This window comes from Heliconius melpomene, chromosome 20 (assembly GCF_056956725.1).
Source record: "Heliconius melpomene rosina isolate 202511_hmr_F chromosome 20, ASM5695672v1, whole genome shotgun sequence".
Classification (NCBI taxonomy): Eukaryota; Metazoa; Arthropoda; class Insecta; order Lepidoptera; family Nymphalidae; genus Heliconius; species Heliconius melpomene.
Window position 1 is genome coordinate 14,735,468 of NC_140408.1, and position 21,881 is coordinate 14,757,348.

The 21,881-nt window shown below is 35.3% G+C and overlaps 1 protein-coding gene across 3 annotated transcripts in view; it reads right to left on the reverse strand.

Annotated features, from left to right (window-relative positions):
- Positions 1-520: 520 nt before the first annotated feature.
- The window catches only part of LOC146528171 (uncharacterized), a 40,076-nt gene continuing 18,715 nt past the window's right edge, over positions 521-21,881 (reverse strand). The window contains exons 5-22 of one of the 3 annotated variants that reach the window (XM_085205298.1): positions 21,126-21,257; positions 20,418-20,541; positions 19,082-19,204; positions 18,630-18,757; positions 18,217-18,307; positions 17,594-17,643; positions 15,863-15,961; positions 14,188-14,295; positions 10,551-10,734; positions 10,134-10,228; positions 9,846-9,937; positions 9,291-9,378; positions 9,123-9,198; positions 6,251-7,339; positions 5,581-5,687; positions 5,123-5,237; positions 4,571-4,650; positions 521-4,142 (exon numbers count right to left, since the gene is read on the reverse strand). In XM_085205298.1, coding sequence (XP_085061424.1) covers positions 2,661-4,142; positions 4,571-4,650; positions 5,123-5,237; positions 5,581-5,687; positions 6,251-7,339; positions 9,123-9,198; positions 9,291-9,378; positions 9,846-9,937; positions 10,134-10,228; positions 10,551-10,734; positions 14,188-14,295; positions 15,863-15,961; positions 17,594-17,643; positions 18,217-18,307; positions 18,630-18,757; positions 19,082-19,204; positions 20,418-20,541; positions 21,126-21,257 — 4,263 coding nt within the window. In that variant the 3' untranslated portion in view covers positions 521-2,660. The remainder of the gene's footprint in view (positions 4,143-4,570; positions 4,651-5,122; positions 5,238-5,580; positions 5,688-6,250; positions 7,340-9,122; positions 9,199-9,290; positions 9,379-9,845; positions 9,938-10,133; positions 10,229-10,550; positions 10,735-14,187; positions 14,296-15,862; positions 15,962-17,593; positions 17,644-18,216; positions 18,308-18,629; positions 18,758-19,081; positions 19,205-20,417; positions 20,542-21,125; positions 21,258-21,881) is intronic. The other 2 variants (XM_085205299.1, XM_085205300.1) reach the window with 2 other exon arrangements.

Here is a 21,881-nt window from a genome sequence, read left to right on the forward strand (position 1 = left end):
TTTTATTTTGTATTTGCATTTTAAATTTAGCTTTATGGGACGCCCACGATCGTCGCGTTTACAATTGGAGACTTCGTATATGTACGTAATATGCAAACATTGACAGTGTGTTCTGACACTAGGTTTCAACTGCTACCCTGCTACATGACATATACAGCGTGAAGCTGAAGAACAATCTATAACAAAGATTGGGGAGGAGTCTCAAAATTATGAAATTCATGTGACGTAATTAATGATGGCCACTTAAGTTTCAGGCACAAAACGCAGTAATCTTTATAAGTTCTGTTCTTTATCTGATTGTAAACACGCCGGTTGGGTTCAATTCCTATTTTGGGAAATTAATTATATTGAATTTCTTGTTTCGATAACTAAACAGAGCGCGGCGTTGAGTTCCGCCTCATAACGCGCAATATCTTATAACTTGGGCTGGAAGTCAGGAATGTTTTAACACTAAGTTCTCTCTGGCTAACCTAAGTTTATGTATTGTAAATTAAACTAAATTAGAAGTAAAACAAGAAAGTAACGTAATGGAATTTGAAATTTATTAAAATATTATTTACAAATGTTATCTTAAAACTAATTTACTTATGGCGTTATATTTAAAAGTTCATTGTTCACACTCTTCATACACTCTTCATACAAAAATTAACTCGATTATTAAAAATAATAAAATAAAACATATTATATTATCTGTTGAAAAAAAAAACTATTTACATAATAAACTAAATTATTTAATAAATAAATTCATTTATTTTACATAATGTACAAATAATAAACTGATTATGTTATAAAGTTGTGGATAACGTATGTTTAAATTATTTTCATTTACCAGCACAGGCGAGACAGAGCACGGCGTTAAGTTCCACATAGTGCAAAGTTGAGAACGCAGTGTCCAGACACAAGGTTCTTATCCTCTTTTCTAATAACATAATTTAATAAGTCTTTTTTATCAATAATTTAAATAAAAAAAATGTTCAACGTAAGTGACGTCAAGTCATTAGCGTTATATTAATAAATGGATTGAATTTTTTCTTGCAAAAAAATCTATTTGTAACCTTTTATTTTCCTCTGCTTGAATGTCTTAATGTAACTGGCTATGTAAATAAATAAAAAAAACAGAAGGTTTAATTCCCACTTAATGTAAAAACATTAAACAAGTAAAATATTCTGTTTTGGACAAATTGTCCGATTTAGTCTTTAACAATTATTTTTATCCACGACAATAACACTTCTCATATGAAACAAAAAAAAATCTATGCCCTATAGAAAAATTTACAAAAAAATTGTATCACATAAAGGATTATTTAGTTTTTGAGTGAATTTCATATAAAAATCAAATTATTTTTTCTTCTCAAAAAATTGTGTAATTGAACCTATATTTATCTACCTTTATAGTAGACTAGCATTTAGTTGCTACCTCATCTATCTGGTACCTACTACCTACACACTAAGTGCGGGAGGTAACTATGACAGGTAGAGGGGGTACACATCGAGATAGTTAACGTGATGTAATATAGCTTATAGCCTTCCTGGATAAAAGGACTATCCCACATAATAAAAAGATTTTTTAAAATCGAACCAGCAATTCCTGAGATTAGTGCAGTCAAACAAATTATACTAACCTAAATACTCTTCAGCTTTATATTATTGGTATAAATAAGACTTATGTCATATGAAATTCACTCAAAAACATATAATGGAATAAAGAGTAAAGTAAATGCTCACGGATCGACCGATTTTGACAAAACCAAAGTATTATCAAAAAATCTTTTTTTTTTTATTAAATTTTCATTAAAAACTATAACAGCCCCCGATTGCTTAATATACCCCCTTTTTCATTTATATTAATTTATCACAATTTAACTTTTTTAGTTGGAATTCACCACCAAATATCAAAATTTAGGTTAAGAATTTTAGGAAGTGTCAAAAAAGAGCTATTCAATGCTCTTAGTTTAACATTCACCCTTAGCGCGCACTGGTGACTTTTGTCACGGTGACAATAAACTTTTTGTCACTGACATGTCACCATACTTTTCGCCACTGCGCGCACTTGCGATGACAGTGACGAAATTTTTTACATTTGATAAAATAGATCTCGAAGAGATGGTTGTCTGTGCACTTATATTAAGAAATAGAAAAAAAAGCAAATGTAGAAAATATTGGCTTTTAACTTTTCATTTGTCATAGAACAATGGCCTCAACTCAATTTCGTCAATCAGTATTGTCATTGTCTATTTCATCTTCATGAAAACACACGTTTTGCCTTGGTGATGAACTTGACGCAATTATTGACATAAAAATTCTGTGCTGCAATGCAACACGCTGCTGTTTCATGTTTATGCGGAAGACGACTAGTATGGAAACCGCAAGGGGGAGGTGACATTTAGTTGCCAATGCGCGCACGGGCATACAAATCTATGGACGCGGTGACAGTTGCGTCACCGGCGTGTTGCCGTCCTCCGCGGACAAAAAGTCACCCAATTGTCACGTATCCAAATGCGCGCACCTTCATTTAGTGTAATGTACACGGTGACAGTCGCGCAACAGTCACGGTGACAAAAATCACTAATGCGCGCTATACCTCATAGTCAAAATCAATATAACCTATAATTTGAACTCAATTTGAACCCTAAATAGCTCTTGTCCTATAAAAAATTGACTCAAACAGTAAGACTAGTTATCAACTGTTGACACAACTTTCCATACTCGTTGTGATCCCCGGATATCCTTCTCATTTTCAATCCTTTCTTCTCTTTCGCTTTATTTTCACATAAGACCAGTTCAATCTGGATACCCCCGGAATATTCTAGATTAAGGAAACCAGTTAAGTTTTCTGCATCATCACTTTTTTCCTTCTGTTCGCTTGTTTCTACGAAAATATTTTGTGGAGGAACTCTCGTGTTGATAGTTTCTTTTAGTAATTCAACTATTCTTTCCGAATCTAATTGGGAACATACTGTCGATAAGGTTATTTCATAATATTCTTGGACACACGAAATGTTTTGGGGGTTTAGTAAAATCGGTATTTTTTGGTTATCTTTGCATATTTCTGTTAGCCTTAAATCCATTGTAGATCTTTGTAACTTTTCAATCTCTTCTTGAGGGCATTCTTCTACAAAATTCGCTAAATTTTTATCCCTGGGCATATATTCTTCATAATATTCCTTAACTTCACCCAAAACGCCCTGAGCTGAGAACGAGGAACGTGGCGTTTCGCCTTTCTCTGAGAAACTGCTTCGACCGAAATCGCTTCGGTCCGAAAACGAGGAGCGACCGAAATCTCCTCGCTCCGAGAAACTTCCTCTGTCAGAAAACGAGAAAGACTCACGATGTTCTGAAAAACTGCCCCGATTTTCACTAAAACCTGAACTTATTGACACTATATTCGAATATATGGATTGCACATTGTGCTCGCAGTTCGGCGATGCGTTCGCCGAATCGTTGCTTAAGGAATCGTCACTAAAACCCAGTGATTTGTCACTATTTCTCCGCATGTCTAACTTAGTGTCCACTTTCTCCATATCCGTATCGTCTTCGATAACTTTTTCTTTCCCAGTTTCCTGACTAACTTTTCTACCAATGCCTTTAATAATTGACGGTTTATTATCCATATCTGTGTGTTCCGATATAACAAATTGCGGTATATGATATTTAGAATTTTCTAAGCTATCCACGCTGTCTTCTGAGGAAGACGCGACTAAAGTTATTTCCGATCCAAGACAATCAGTCAAACTTATTTGGGGGGGCTGATAACTTTTAAGGAATTTCTCATTCTGGCTACCATTGCCTATTTCCTCTTGTATCATATCCAAGCTAGGACTAGAAATTGGTGAATTGTTTAACGATCTATGCGTCAAATGTATTTGGGGAAGTATTTGTAATTGGGGGTAATTAGTGTCCATTTCGACGTTATTTCGGAGGTCTAAAGGGGTTGAGTGGGGTTGTGGGGTTCCCCTGGTTATGGAGCCTGTGTGTAAATAGCTTAGACCCTCCGTTATTTGGTGTAAGGGGGAACCTGGTGAAGGGGAACTATGGCCTGAAAGAATTCCGTAGCTCCCATAATGGATGGATTTTAATAAGTCTTGTGAAAGGTGGGGGGAATATAGATTGTTTAGATTGATACCTAGTTTTAGTGATAGGTCCTGGAAAAGAAAAACATATTTGTTAGAATTGTATATTTTTGAGTTAATTGTATAAACCAAAGTTTGCGTCTGTTGATGTCTTAATACTAGGCTCCCTCTCTACTCAGCTGTATTTAATACTATGTATAATATACAAGATACTATTTTTTTTATGAATTCACATTTTAACAGAAAGGGTTTTGCAAATTTAATAGTAAATTCTCATACCCTACAAATTTAAGAGATACTTTAACTTTGAGGGTACTCTATGTGTGTGTATGAATTTCTTTTGTAAATTTGAGACCTGTCGTGACGCAGGGACATAAATGCGACAGGTTGTGGGTTAAGTTACCAGATTCCCGCCTGACTATGCTGTTAAGTGAGGGAAACAATGTGAAGCTAAAAATATATATATAAATTTGCGTTAATATTCTATATACATATATTACCTGTGCAGCTCTTTCTCTTGCAGGGTCTACTGCACTAAGGTCCAATGTGGGAGTGGACGCGCCCGCGTGTATAGGAGAACCTAGATGTTAAATTAAGATTATATTTAAATATAGTAGGATATAAACAATATATTTTTTTCGACTAAAAAGAGTGTAGAGATAAATAGAAAATATTATAAAACCAACAACATTGTGTCGACATTTTGATAGTGTTGTAGACATCGTCCTAATGTTATTACTATCATCATGACAAATAACATAAGATAAAACGCAGCGTTGGGTTACGCATTATACTCTCACGTGTCTTAAAACAAGATCCTCTCTATACCCTGATTATCTTCACATGTATCAATAAATGTAAGAAAATCTTTCAATGCTATATATACCACTTGCCGTCGGATTTGTTGAAACATTTACACGTATCTGGATCTGATGACAATACTTTATATTGTCATAGCGTGGAGCTAATTATCCATCTAAAGGAGAAAGAAAACAAGTTGGAAAAATAATAAAAAAAAGAGAAAAATATATTTCAAAGAAACACTTCTCTACCTGGTACAGACCCAGCAGGGGTGTGGAGTCTGTCAGCGGGTGGGGAAGCTCCCCCAACAGCTCCAACACCCCCCACACCTATTGCGGAAGTTCCGCTACGACGTTCTAGGCCACGCTGGAATTAAAGATATTATACTTTTATTAAACCTTTTTTATTAAACCTTTGCGCTTTTTGCTGTAAGGAACGAAGTGTTAAGACACTCCGTAAATGGCAGAACTCAACACCGCCCTTTGTATACCAGTGTTGAACTTACATGATTTACACCACTGTGCCAAGACAGCCTCAATTATTAGAAACTTTGAAAGACTAAAATCGTTATTAATACTTATAAAGTGTAAAACTTATTAGTGCTTGGATAGTAACAGTAAACAAAAGTTTACTTTTAAGTTTATTTTTTTTAAAGTTTTCTAAAAAAAAATTATTTTCTTCACTAGGTTCCTGTATTTACAATATTTACCTGTAATTGCTGATATTCCAATCTAGCAGAGGCTATATCGTGCGTTGCCCGCGGCGGACTCACCTCTGCTCTTCGCACAGGAGAATATCTCTCCGCGTGTTCACGAACTAAAAGTTAAATGATTATTTACAACATATATATGAAGTTCATGTAATGAATTTTATATAACGTATTAACTTTTTGTTTTGTATCCCGCATATGGCATGCTAGACAGTGGAAACCTATATCCGCATTTTCTGCCGCGCTTTTAAAAAATACCAGAGTGAGTAAATGTAAACAAGCCATTCCCCCAAACGGGAATTAAAATCGCGCTTCCATGGGAATGGGAATCAAGTTCGCGTTTACAGTCAGACTGTGCCGTTACGCCATGACTGCGGCCATGACTGACGAAATCTCTATGTAATTATCATTATTATATTTAAGTTGTATAATAAAAAAATAGCAAAAAATAACGTTTTCATAAGGAAAGATTCTGTATATTATCTTAAAATGCATATAAAAGCGTTCTAAACAAACACACAAAACAACATGCAAAACACACAAACAAACACACAACTACAAAAGCCTTAATACAATATTATAATTACCTCTCAAAAACCTTCAAGATATAAATAAATCACCTTAACCCAATTCTTACAGGAAAATTATAAGAAAAAAAATTCAAAATTACCCATTTCCTGTACAGTTGCCAACATTTGTAATTTCACACGCTGCGGCCCGGAATACTTGCGTTGACGACTGTACTGATTGGAATTGAACCCGGAACTGACAGGGGTGCCAGCAGTTATTGAACCACTGGGCATACTTTGGTTAGGGAAATTTGGACTATAACTTTGGCTAAAACCAAATGTGCTAAAATTTTTACTTTCTATTGCAGTTCCCGAAATAATTGATCCTTGTGACGGAAATGTCTGATTTTGGGACGAAGCGTAATTTTGACTTTGAATTGGGGTACCAGTCATAATCGATCCTTGATTCTGTAGTGGGGTTCCTGTCATAATACACCCTTGACTTTGTAATGGGATCCCAGCCATAATCGACCCCTGTCCTTGCACTGGGGTTACCGATATAATCGATCCTTGATTCTGTATGGGAGTACCACTCATAATCGACCCCTGTCCTTGCACTGGCGTTCCCGATATAATCGACCCTTGGTTTTGTATAGGGGTACCACTCATTATCGACCCCTGGCTTTGTATAGGGGTTCCTGCCATAATCGACCCCTGATTTTGCACAGGGGTTCCACTGACTATTGACCCTTTGTTAGGTAAAGACCCAGTTAGCATACCTTGACTAGGAATAGTACCGGTTATTATTGAACTTTGGTTAGAAATAGTATTGAATTGGCTTTGAATTGGAGTACCAGAGATAATAGATCCTTGATTTGGCACATTGTTAGGGAAATTAGGATTAGTTAAAGAGGTCGATATGGGGGTACCACTTATAATCGACCCAGTTTGAGGGACTGTCCCATGAGAAGGAGAAAATTGTGATAAAGAAGGAGTAAATGGTGTCGTTGCTTGATTCGAACCCATTATACTACCTTGAGGTATAGTTTCTAGTACGGGTTTCATGGAATTTTTGGCAAAATTTGGGGTACCAGCGGTAATAGATCCTTGGGAGTTAGTGGCAGTGTTAGTAGGTGGGGGACTTTGGTAGCCAGTTTGATTTTGATAGTTATATCCCCCTTGTATGGAGGGGGGCAGATAGTTGCGTTTCATTCGAGCTTCTACTTCCATAACTAATTCCGGACTTATAACTAAAAAAATTGAAAAGAAAAAATAAAACACAAATTAAAAAAGAAATGCGTGGACATGCTTGTGTTAAGTATTAAAAAACTATACGTAAAACCAGTACGTACAGTTTTATATTACTAAAAAAAACATAATATCACAAAAATGCATAAACAGGCGATGGTTTCATTATTTTGCTGATTACGTTATTACCAATGTAGTAAAAAAATTAAGTAATTTTGTAACAATATGTAATACAAACATACATATAATAATAAAATATTTTTTAATTTTTACTACAGACAACTGCTTTATTTTTTATAGCTTCAGGCTGTATCCAGCGATTCTATGTGTAGGCAGAGGAAACGCTGGAAACAGACTTGGGAACACACAGCGGTACAGGAATCTGGGAACCGAGACTCAAGACACTCCGTTCCCATTCATATACTTCCGTTTCCAATATTTACTTCAAAAATAATTCGTGATTTTGTGAAATTAATTTAATTAAAATAATTTTATAATGAGGAATATAGCTTACCCGTACTCAAGTTTATATAATAGCCATATTTATGTATTAAAAAAACCACAATCTACATAACTGAATTATGTAATATAATATTATTCGTGTTTTACTAAATAAATAAAAAAAAACGTGCTACTATAAATTTACATCAACATAAAAAAATCACTAATTATACATGTATGTACGTATGAGGTGGCATGTATTAAAAGTGTACTACGATTTTTTTAGCTTCACGCTGTATTCTAGGAACCTAGTAGACTGAGATCCCAGGGTCCCCAGACCGTGGGCCCCTACGTCATTTTAGCAAAGTTGAAATTTTGAGGATTAAAAATCTAATATGTAGTTAAAACTATGCATACTCTCTAACTTGAAAGTGGGCACCTTTCAGAGATAGCGTCAACTTAAGGTACACGTCCAGCTACACTAAAGTAGAAATGCGCGTTATTAAAGAAACCCACAAACTGTCGCGTTCGTCGCAAAGCAATCAAATAAAAATAAGAGTATTGTAACATCAAATTAATAAAGTAAATATTGTGTCTACATAGATATCCTACTAATATTATAAATGTGAAAGTTTGTTAGGACTCTTGGATATTTATTCTACTTTCACGCCGTAATTACTGAACGGATTTAGATGAAACTTTACAGTAATATAGTTGATTCATCAGAACAGTAATTATGTACAGCTTTTGTATAATTTCGCTGTAATTTAACAATAAGTTTCAGGGAGCGAAGCCGCGTATGAGTCGGTAGTACATTAATAATAAGTATAAAATATATCAGTTTGAAATCTAGCTTTATAACCATCTCGTACATACATAACTACATCAAAAATATATACATAAAAATCTAAATTACTCAAAGCATTACTACATGTTACTAAAATATATATATCATATACTACACTCAGTTCCGTTTTTATCATATTTTAATTAATTGCCTTTTATAACAATAACGCACAAAATATTTTTAATTTTATTAGATTCACCTATATATGTATAACAGGCTCGTCAGAGGGAACCTAGTGTCATAAGATTCTTTTCCTAGATATCCAAACGGAATTCAACGCTGTGCTTTCTCTTTTCACCAGAGCGAACAAAAAAAAGAAATTGAACCCATAAACGTCGTGTTAATAGGCAGACTATATATACACTAATTTATTACTGACTATTTTTAAACTACTTGCAAATCAATGTGGTCAATGGCTATCCTAACACGTCACTGATTGTAGCATAGTGCGGTGTAGGAACACTACATAGTGTCACTAAAGTAGTGTCATCACTTACCGGGCGGTCTCTCCGTCACCGTCAGGAGGCCGGTCCTACGCACGCGCATGTTTGTGGTGGATGATGCGGCCGTTGCCTGTGAGAGAAATACGACATACGTTATAGATAGTGGGTCTGAGTGAGATGGTGATATATATTTGAGATAGATGAGTGTTTGTATACATTTACCATGGGCGGCGCGGCGCAGGAGACACCGGCCGCGTCTTCCGGCGTCGCCATCGTATGTCGTTTACTGCTGCCACGGTTCAACATGTACCTGTAATGTAGACCATTCAAATATACATATTTAACCAAAAAATTGCAGCTGTATCCCGCATATAGCAGGGTTGACAGAGAAGCTAGTGTTAAGACACTCCGTTCCTCACGCATCTGGCGATTTAAGAGATATTGAGTGTTGAGTGGCAGATATCGACGAACTGCTCTTTATCTACCAGAATGAGGCTAAGTAAATAAAAACAGAACATAAACTATTATAGCTAATAAGCTTTTGGAAGCAATAGCTTCCAAAGGCAAAATTTGCCTTCCCATGGAAGGTCTCATTAGTGTTTTATTAATTTCTTAAGCTGAAGATTTTGTTTATAACGCGCTAATCTCAAGAACTGAACTGGTCACAAATGAAAAAATACTTTTGTATTGGAATATTCATTTAGCGAGAAAGGCTATAGGCTATACATAAAAATGTCTATAGGCTCAAAACTAGGAATACATATATATGTAAATCACCTGCACAAATTGCTATTATAATTGGGATCACCAGTCTGCTCTTCCGTTTGTTCACTTTCTTCCGCCCGTGTGGGAGTACCACTGTCTGATACCTAGAAATTTAATAAATAATATTTAATTTTATTTTAAATAAGCACTAAGGAAAGAAAACTACTTACTTGACATAAGTCTGTTGCATTTGAACCTGTACTTGTACTTTTTAGTTAAATCTAAAACAGTGAGTTTAATTTTTACTACGGACGGGTAGTCACAGATCGCTAGTGATTTATTTCCCATACAGATACGTACGTGGTGTGCGGGCGCGGGGCGGCACACAGGCGCGGGCGCGTCCGCGCGCCTCACGTGCGCACCGCCGTCAGATGCGCGCCGCCCGAACGACGAGGCTGGGAACGAGACAAAATTTTGCTATTATTTATGTTATTATTTTGTTTTTTTTTTTTCAGTTTTACACTGCATCCCGCATACAGCAGAGTAGGCAGAGGGGACTAAATATTTGGCGCAATTCAATGCCGGGCTTTTGAGTGGTGCCAGTGCGAAGATACAAAAATAATAAGAATTAATAATTAATTCCCTCGAGTGGACATCGTACCCACAAATGTCGCATTACAGTCACACCTTTGTGCCCCTGGGCCACGACGGCCTCTAAATGTATTTGAGTAAAATGTAACAAGAAGTTAATTTGACTATAATTTGCAAATTACACACCCTGTGTCTGCATAGCAACGGGCGGTTTCAACAGGTGATGATCTTTAACGCTACAGTAGTGTGGAGGCTGGTGCTGGACCGCTGGTAGGTTTGCAGCTAGGTTTGTATTTGGTAGAAGTGACACTTCTGCTTCTCCAACGCCCACACCGACCCCCATTACCATTGCCGGGTTTTGAGTTGGTTGCTATATAGAAAAATAAAGAAAAAGTTAGATTAGAAAGTAGTTTTGTGTATATCGTTTATTCATTCGCTTAACGCATAATTGTAATCTATCGATAATTTGTGAACCGACATTTTCAAACGCAAAAATTCACCATAGAGTTCTAAAACTACTACAGTAGACTCAAAGTATGTAAATAGTAAATATCATATATGTATTAAAGCCACCGCAGCTACAGATTTTTAAGATTGCAGGTTAGGTTAGGGTAGAAACTTTTAAATTTAAAAATAACTAACCTAACCTAACCAAGCCTGCACTTAAATATCCGTATACCAGCGGAAGTGTTAGTACATAAATACCAAAATCACAGTATATGATCTTAATTGTGTATTTATTAACTTTCGAATATATTAAAAAAATACTCTCAATACTAATGTCATTTTATTGGCACCTTTTTAGATTCTTAGCACTATGGTCACAACGCATATTGGTCGGTTTTGCTGTAAAATCGAGCAATCAGGGCGAGCGCTTAAAGAGTTTACAATTTTTCGATAGTTTATAATTTCACGAGTGATATATGTATGTAATTAAGTTTTAATATAAGAAAAACATGCTTTTGGATTAACATCCATTGGTTTAGAATTAAAGTGTCATCAGTAAAAAATGTATAAATAGAAATAAAATTTAAGTCTAAGCAATGGTAGTTTTTGAAGTATTAAAATATTTAAAACGATAAAGCTAGTCAAATTTATTATGGAAATAAATGAATTGCCAATAAAAATTAAAAAGTATTAATATTATGTAATAACATTTTTTTTTAATATTAATTAGTATTTATCTATAAAATATTTTAAGAAACACATTTTATATTAAAACAAAATACTCAAATAACAGACAATTAAGCATATTTTAAAAAAAATACATAAGGCTGAAACAATACTATTAAAAGTCAGTAACAAAAATAAATTAATCGATTTTCTAATTTAAGAGAATGGACTTCTCAAATAAAACATCGATAGATCGATACAAAATAAACAATCATTCCAAAACATCGATAAGCCAAAGTCGATTCACATAACGATGTGTCAAAAATCTTCACTACTCACTAGACATGGGCCGTAACGTCTTTTAAGCATAACCGGTGATCACTAGTTTCGGGGTTACGCGTAGCTAGTTTCAGAAACTAGTTATTTCTGTAACTAGTTACAAATGTTTCATAAGCAGTTGGAAGTTTAATACAATTACTTTTATAGTTATGATTGAAAACGTTTTAGGTTAAATTACAATATCTTGCTACTAAAATGTAATTATTTATTAATTTATTTTATATACAATTATTTTTATATATTTTTTTTATATACACTTTATTATATTATATATTTTTAATATATAGAATTTTATATAGTTTTTTCGCTGATCGTTTTTTAATAATATTTGATATATTTCATTACGGAGTGAAATTAAAATTCCAAATTAAGTGAAAACAAAAAATTTACACATAAAATACATTCAAAAAGAGTAATTTTACACTTACAGAATGGAAAAAGAAATTTAAAAATACAAAAAATAAAACATAAACGCGAAACTGACACGTAATAGCAAAATATTATGGTTTAAAATTGGATGAAACTTGAGACCAAACTTGAGGTAAAAACTAGATGGTTATGGGTTCAATCCCCACTCGAGGAGATGAAATATTTATTTAAATTAATATTTTCATTTCTTCGCTCTGGTGTCGAGGTAAAGCGCGGAGTTGAGTTCTGCCACTCAACATGCAATGCCTCCAGAATTCGGCAGAAAGTGGGGAACCTAGTGTAACAGAGTGTTACACTAGGTTCCCTCTGCCTACCCTGCTGTGTGTGGGAAACAGCGTGAAGTTGATTTATTTATCTAGTATTTAAATTAAAATTAAATTTTAAAATTTTACTACTGAATATAAATAAATAATAAATAAATAAAGCCTTTATTCGCTGACCATTTCAGAATTTTTGTTTGCATAATTAACATAAAGTATACAATAAAAATTTAAGACTTAAAATTAAAAACATTTAAAAAGTAATTAATTTTAGCAGCCTGCATTATTGCTATATAGCTAAACATAAAACAAAAAAAAATAACAAAATACAAAACCAAAATTAAGATCTTAAAAAAAGTTAAAAATTGTAAGCTCAGTTATGGATTCTTTATTACGTATATAAAATATTTTTTCTGTTGAGCTTTATACAAACGTAAGGAATTATTAAAAACATCAAATTCAGATTTTTGCGCTAATTTATTATCAACATTCAAAGTTCTATTAAGTGATGGGTGTAGGCCTCAATTTTTTGTAGCGAACCTCGTTTCTCGGAATTCTTAAAAGTCTTAGTAGATCGCATAAAAAATCCCAATGTGCTTAAGATATACAAGTGTGAAGTGAACGTCGCAAGCCATTGTAACCGAACCTCTTTTAATAAATAATAAACATTAGGAAAGCTACGTCACGCTAAACAAAAAAAACTCGGAATTGGTTAAAATCCACCGTCGTGGCGCAGCGGCACAAGGGCGTGGCTGTAACACGACGGTTGCGGGTTCGAGCCCCAATCGAGGAAACTAAATATTTATTTACATTTATTTTTTCATTTCTTCGCTCTGGTGTCGAGGCAGAATTTATTTTTTAATTATCGATATAAAATAATAATCGATCAAATTGCATTAATGCATACATATTAAACTACTGTCGTCTCTTTTTTTCTTGCGGTACGTACTAAAATAGAGCAAGATGCAACTACATAAGTGTCAATGTAGCTAATAAAAATAATATGGTTTTTTCTTGGAATTTTCATAAAACTATAAATAATATAGCTTAACTTCTGCGTTTAGTTTAGAATCGCTTTTTCGTTTCATTGGGTGTATAATACAAAAAAGTACGATGTTTGTAGCTTTTCAATCAAATTCGCCTATTCTCGTCTCTATTTTTGTTGCGGTACGTACTATAATAGAGCGAGATACAACTGTGCTAGTGTCGATGTAACTTGATTAGTGCTTACTGCTTACTCTCATGAAACTACGTATGTGAAATAATGGCTATGTGTACAGACACATAACCACAACGCAACATGTATGTAGTTTCGAATAACCGCGTAGCTCACAATCACCGCGTAGTTCCGAATCATCACAATCACTAGTTTCGACGACAGCCCGAAACTAGTTATGCCGTGATTTGGCTTGTAAGCAGTTTCTGAAACTAGTGACGCTACGTAACGCCCATGTCTACTACTCACAGTGAAGTGCGCGGAGGCGCACGTGGCGGGTCGTACTGAGAGATCTCCCGCCTATAATGTTTATTTTTATATAAATATTTTTTATATTGATATCGCATGTTTTATATTAAAATTATTATGTGTTTTTATTATATTAAAGAGATTATGACAATATCGCAGGATAGATTGTAAACTAATGAAATTTATAAGGTTAAGGAGACGGATACAAATAAATAACCTGAGCATGTCGACAATCGCCGGGGCCTACGGTGTGTCTCCTGGTGGCCGGCGGCTCCTGAGACCGCGCGCGGGAAGGTGAGTCCTCCGGTAGCGATGTATCACCAAACTGATAAAAAAATGTATGAATTATAGTGTTTTTTATAATACGATCGTGGATGAGTCGTGGCCGCCCTGAAATTAGGCTTTCTGAACTTTTGAACATTATACAATTACTCGAGAAGAAAATATTTAAAGTTTTTTTTGTAGCTTCATGTTGTATGCCGCACATCGCAGGAGAGATGGAAACTTGGTGGTAACACACTCCGTTCACCAAGTTCCGCCGAATTTTCTAGACATTGTGTGTGAGTGGCGGAATTTAACTTGATCTTGTTGCCAATGCGACAAAATAAAAGTACTTCATTTCTGCTCATAGGAATCGAACCCACAACCGACGCGTATACAGTCATACGCAGTGTCATGACAGCCTTCATCTAAGACTGTGTGGTGGTTCTATCCATACCTATATTATAAATTCGAAAGTAACTCTGTCTGTCTGTCTGTCTGTCTTTTACGCAATCAGGGCCAAATCGCTAATTTAATTGTGATAAAATACTCATACAGAGAAACTTGAGGGTCTCAGGATGAACATAGGATACTTTTTTTCTCATATTTGTAATATATTCGACATATACCAATATATTAAAACACTTATTAATTTGACATGCAATTTATTCCGCCATGTTAATAACGACCGTCGTTGCTAAGCAACGATTTGCAAAGTTTGATGTTAGAAAACGTCACCCAAAATGAGCTTGCTTAACGCATCTCTCTATTGAAAACTGAAAATAATTTCATAAATATATTTAATAAATATTCCTATAGTTCAAGCGAGCGTAGCCGCGTTCGGGTCCACTAGTAACATATAAATTCTAAAATAGTAATATTGTAATAGGTTAATCTCTATATATAATAAAACATTAAAAATATTTTGTCTGTACATTTAGTATTTTTGACTGAAATGGATAGAGGGGCACTTAAAAACAATAATAGATAGCAAAAATATATTTTTTTATTTTTATGTCTGTCAGATCATTAAAAAAGAAGTTATAGTCATTTGAATGAACTCAAGGCATGAGTTTGCCTGCCTGTATTTAGCAATCCATATCTATGCTTAAACTTATAATAAATCTGTATTTGTTTGTAATTAATCTGCATTTTAAACGAGTTTTAAAACAAGGAGGAGGTTCTTAAATAATTATTTTCGATTTGATTAATTTATTAATTTATTATTGGATTCGATTTGGTTATTGGATTATTCGATTCGATTTAGGTATTTTTTGCAATATGATTGCATATTAAAAAAATACCATTACAGTTATTTTACAAAGAATATTATAAAAATACTTACCCCTATCAATAAATTAACATTTAAGGCTGTGTCTGAATGAGTAAATTAAATTATTCGTTGACATCAACACATTTGACTGTCAGTCAATTCTGTTTATTAAATATTTGATCACATAGTTCAAGTAGTAAAGCAATCTTTCTTAGGAATTAAATATCTAGATTATTAATTCTAATTGTAAGACTGGTTTAAGAAGCAGATAGAAAACTGTTGATTAGTTAAGTAATAAGTTAAAAAAGTACAGACCACGTGTCTGTAGTGTTTCATTTAAATAAATATTAAAAAAAACCTTTTCAAAGCTGTCTCCTTGACCGGAAGTCAAATATTCAGGAGCTTGCAACATTTCTAACGGACTACTGTCCTCTGCTTCCATTTGTTCTTCTTCACTCTGAAATTGATTGAGCTACGTTCAGGATTGGATGGGTGATCATTTTGTTAAATTTAATAAATATAAATACATCTTTTTTAAAAAACGTACAAATTTGAACATAGCGGGATTTGAACACCCGCTTCCTAAGAATTTTGACGTAGCTTGATCATGATGAGAATGTATAATGTAGTGGTCAGAAGGCTTGGAACCACAGCAGGGTAGACACACCGGCACATGGAACCCTTGTATTAAGACACTTCATCCCCCAGTTTCTACCGAATTCAGGAGGCATTGCGTGTTGAGTGGCGGAACTCAATGTCGCACTTTTCCTCGACACCAGACTTGTGAAAATATAAATTGAAATAAATATTTCATTATCCTGAGTAGGAATCGAACCCACTCCCAATTGACCGATGGACACAAGCCTACTTCGAAGTACCGATACTTTTTTTCGATACTACTCAATTGGTCTTGTCATCGTGTGTAGTTCGCGAACGAACTAGTTCCAGAGAGCGCTCCCACAGATGAATTATGCGACGCTGACTGGCTGCTCCATAGTTACTTCACCGGAGCGACCACTCAGCGCAGTGAGTAAATGTAGAGTAATCGTTGATTATTTTTAAAACTTAATAAAAATATGTATACAAGTGTGTATACTAAACAGCATTATTTATTTACAATAAGAAATGTATTTTATGAATATTCATTTATAAGTTTATCCTATTTTGAGAAAGTTAAGTTAAATATATATATATAATATTTCATATTCTTGTTGCAACATGTAGCAGGAGCTATATTCAAGCAAATGAATGATCTGCCAGCAATAAAAGTCAGATCATGTGTTTTTAGTACATCGGTCACCGAGCAACTTACGAAGCAGGTAGGAGCTGACAAACTACAGGAGGGAACTAGTTTGTTTAAGAGGCTATCGATAGTTGTCTGATAGAAAGGCTATCGATATTATCGATTAAATAGATAGTATCGAAACTATCGATAGTTCAAAAGGGTACAATACTATCGGACAATGCAATACTATCGATAGTATCGTATCTCCCAGTCAGAAAAGTATCGATACTATCGATAGTTTTGACTGTCTAAGAAACAATAATATCGATAGAATCTATAGTATCGCAACTCAGCATGCGATCGGTAGTTCACACCAATCGATAGTATCGATATTTTCTGACTGGGTGTTACGATACTATCGATCGCATGGGTTTTTTTAGATTAAAACTATCGACAGTTTTAGTTTGGCAACAACTAGAGTGCAGATTATCTTACAAATTACAAACTAAGTTTCAATTTTAACAGTTAAAATTTAACTTCTTCGACCGATGAAGAAGCTTCAAAAATTTTTTTACAAATAGCGTTTTATTAAATTGCCCCATAAGTTGAGCGTTGTTGCAGTTGTTTGTGGAACCAAACCATAGCACGATTCAGAGTACAAGTGGCGCCATCTAGTTGTGGGTGTGTGAGTTACTGCGTACATACACTTCTATTATGTTACAATTACAATAAAAACTCGATTCGGATAAATGTGGATTCTATATCTGAGTATCATTGGGCCAAGTAATCGAACTTCTACTGTAATTATATAGTTCAAAGTATAAATCCTTTTGTAGTTTTTAATAGAAATTATATATTTTTTACCTTACAACTAGTGAGATCTAGGGGAATTCCCGTCGTGGAATCTAGTGAATCTGTAAAGCAATGGAAAATAAAGAATTGCATAAATTGAATTAATAAATAGTTATATAAATTATAAGGGAGCTCCACCCTCTTCTCGCTTCACACTCAGATCCCAAGTGGGTTGCAATGATCGAAAACCGCCGCGGCCACAACGATGTTCGGCCGCGAATTTGGTTTTAAAATAAAAAAACGCCCGGACAACGTTCACATTTAGTCGTATACTTAAAAAAATACAAGAATTCTTGTTGTTGAGTGGCTTTTTTAGCTTCTATAATGTTAACAGACCTAATTTTTTTTCATATCTTTCATGTAGAGATTCGACTTTTCTACCCTTTCATTATATAGTGAGGCCGTCGTGGCACAGTTAAGACGCTTCGTTCCCATTAAGACACTTGCGTTCCCCACTTTCCACCGAACTCTAGAAGCTTTGCGTAAGCAAAATTACGGGCAAGAACTTCTTACTTCTTACTTTCTACATTTTTAAAATGATATTGCACAGTTACAGTTAGGGTCCTAACTATAACTTCAAATTTCTATACATTTTCTTAATAAGTACTTTCTACTAAATTAGTATGAATACATACCATTGTCCATTTCTGAGTCTTTATTCTTCATCTTATCCATTAATAAGTGGTATATGGCGGATATGTGGTCGAAACGTTGTTCCTCTACTGACTGGAAAAAAATAAATAAATTTAATACAATAACGGAAATGTAGGAAATTAGTGCCTTGTTAAGTCTGTCCCTGGACTTTAAAATAACATAAAGGCCTTCGTGGGACATGGGCACAAGCATAAGACTCACACTTGACGTTTGTGGGTTCGATTTCTTTTCGGGGAATGAATTAATGTTCAATATTTTAATTTTTTCGCACTGGTAACTAGGCATAGCGCGGCGTTGAGTTCCGCCATTTTAATTGGCGCAAAGTGAGGAACAGTGTGTCTTTACACTAGGGTCCCTCTGCCTACCCTGCCATGTCCGGGATACATGTACAAACCTGCTGTATGACGTCGGCGGTGAGCCCCGGCAGCGTCAACATGCGCGCGAGAACGGCGCCGTGCGCCTCCGGCGCGTGCGCGTGCGCATGCTCCGTCGCGTGACATGCGCATGCACCCGTTGATGCGTCTATATGAAACAGACAAAAAAAATCATTTTACAAATATTTTGATAATATATATTTTGAAGTATAATTGAGACACTTTATTATTCATTAATTTTTACACGAATGTACTATGCGCAAAAGTTCAGAAAGCCTAACTACAGGATGGCCACGACACAACAGCGGAACTACACCTTTCTGGAGTTCCGTATCCAAAGGGTAAAATGGGACCCTATTACTAACACCCTGATATTTAAGTGGCTCCCTTACAATAAATGTATTTTTTGACGTTTTTATAGACATGTGCCGTTTTTTTTGTTAATGTTTTTTATATATACATGATATAGTACCATAATGCCCCGGCCCAGGCCCCGGTTGATGCGCCTGAAGCCACCTATGCCTCGCTACTCCTCGCAAAGACAATCTTCTCTCAGGCTCCACTACTAGCATATGTCTAATTAGTTGTTCACATTCTGTTAATAAAATACTTGGAGATACAAATTCAAATTCATTTATTAAAAAATTAAAAGAAAATATGGTTATAATGTCAGTTGAATTAACTAATAAATGTTTTTGTTAAATGCTAAAACTACTATTCAAGGATATCTCAAAATTGGTAATATTTTTGTTTACAATATTTTTGCAAACAAAATGCAACGTTAGGTTTCGCAATTTAACAAACATAAATTAATATTTAATAATACTTAACTTAGGAGGGTAGGTCAAAAAGTTCGTGGAATGGAGGGGATAGAGTGGGGATAGGGGCGCTCGCTTACTGTCATACTACTTGGGGACTCATCATTAGTATATAAATAGAGTTTCAGCCCTGTTGCGCTTATGTGGAGATGAACCAGCACAGATTTTGGAAGTGATTGTTACTGGAGATGAAACATAGGCCCATCACTTTGAGCCTGAGTCAAAACAGGAGTCCATGCATAAAAAGTGCACACCACTCCCAAAGAAATTCAAGGAGTTCCAATCGGCTGGAAAGCTGGCTACTGTTTTTTGGGATTGTGAGGGGATAATACTGATTGATTACAAAGAAAAGGGAAGAAACATACCCGAGAATATAGATCAATACTAAACAAATTAAAGGAGGCCATCAAAGAAAAATGTCGAGGAAAGTTGGCTAAGAGTGTGTTGCTCTTGCAAGACAAGGCACTAGTTCACAAGAGCAGAGTTACAATGGATGCTCTGCACTCATGCCACGAACCTCCCCTCTCGTACATTTTTTTTTTTTTAATTTTATTTTTAGCTTCACGCTGTATGCCGGACATGGTAAGGCAGGCAGAGGCAACCTAGTGTTAAGACACTTCGTTTTCACTAAGACATTTCTTATATTTAAAAATCTAAAATGTGAAGGATTAAGCAAAATTCATAAACGTTCATTTTCACTGGTCCTTAACTCAGTTTTTATACAGCATTCGGGGAGACCCCAATACAGGCTATAAAGTTATGAAAGTTGGTTATTTGAATAAAGCATAACCCTCATGCTTTATTCAAATAGCCAACTCCCCTGTAGCCGAGATTCCCAACCAATAAAATTCTTCGGTTGGGGACCCAGTACCCACATGCGTGCTGTAATGAACGACCAATTAAAATGAGTCCTTGAATACCAAAATAACTAATACTTTATTATTACAAATTCAAATACAGAAATATAAAAATTGAATCAAATCTACTAACCTTGCGACATGAAGTACGGTATCCTAAACTTCCCACTGAGCACTACGCTGCGTAATTCACTAAGGGTCCCGCCATCGAACGGTAAAGCCCCACATACTAACACGTACAAAACTACTCCTAGAGACTGAAAAATTAAAGAAATTAATATTAAGATTAAATAGTAAAAAAGACCATCGTGTGTTAGTAAAAATATCTTTGACTATAAACGCGATGGTTGTGGGTTCGATACCCACTCGGGAAAGCTCCTAAATGTATAGGATAATAAGTAGGGGAATTTGATCCCCAATTAGGGGAATCATTTATATTCATTTTCTCGCTTTTGTAAAAAGACAGAGCGCGGCGCTGAGTTCCGCCAGTCAACACGCTATATTTTGAAAAAGTTACGGTGCGTGGAAAACGGAGCGTCTTAACGATAGATGCCCTCTGTCTACCCTGCTATTGCGATGCGTAAAAATGTTTTTATATCAGTATAGTATATTATGTACTATGTACAGTTTGTATGTTCATGGGATGGCCATCGTGGAGCAGTGACTGTAAATGCGACAGTTGTGGGTTAGATTCCCATTCAGGAAATGTAATGTTTAGTACTTATATTTCCCCGCGCAAAAACGCGGCGTTGAGTTCCGCCACTCACCATGCAATACCTTCAGAATTTGGCGGAGTAGGGAACGGAAAGTAGAATTATGTTCCCATATTCCCCCTACCTACCCAAATGTCGGCCTTGGGTCCGTCGTAGCGGCGCCCCTCGAAGAGCTCGGGCGCGGCGTAGGGCGGGCTGCCGCACCAAGTGGACAGCGCCGCGCCCGCCGTGTACTCGTTGCTGAAGCCGAAGTCTGCTAGCTGAGGAGTTGTTATAAGAAAATATTATATTATTAATGTTATGTTAATATTATAAAGCTGAAGGGACTTGTTGGTTTTACACGTTTATCTTAGGAACTTTGTCTTATTGTTAGTGTATGAATAAAAGGAAATTCTTTTTTTTTCAGCTTCACTCGGAATGCTGCGTGTGGCATGGTAGGCAAGGTTGCCTAGTGTTAAGACACTCCGCTCCCCAATTTCCACCGAATTCTAGAGACGTACTTTGCCTTGACACCAGAAATGAAAATATTAAATAATTAATTTCCTCGAGTGGGACTCAAACCCACAACCTGTCACGTTTACATGCGCCCGCTTATGCTCCTGCGCCACAACTGGCTTTTTAGTGACAATAATCACAAATTTGGTTTTGCAAGTTGTTAATACAGCGTACCATTGCGTATACTCGTAAATATACCTATTTCCATTTCCACATATGTGGTATTCACAAATTAAAATACTTTTCTGTAGTACTTTTAGCATTACAATTATTATTTTACAATTGTAGTCGATTTGTTCAGTATTTGACTATGAAGATTGTAGATTCGATTCGCATTTAGTTGAACATTAAGATTGATAAGAAAAATTACGACAATGGACTTTGTCACC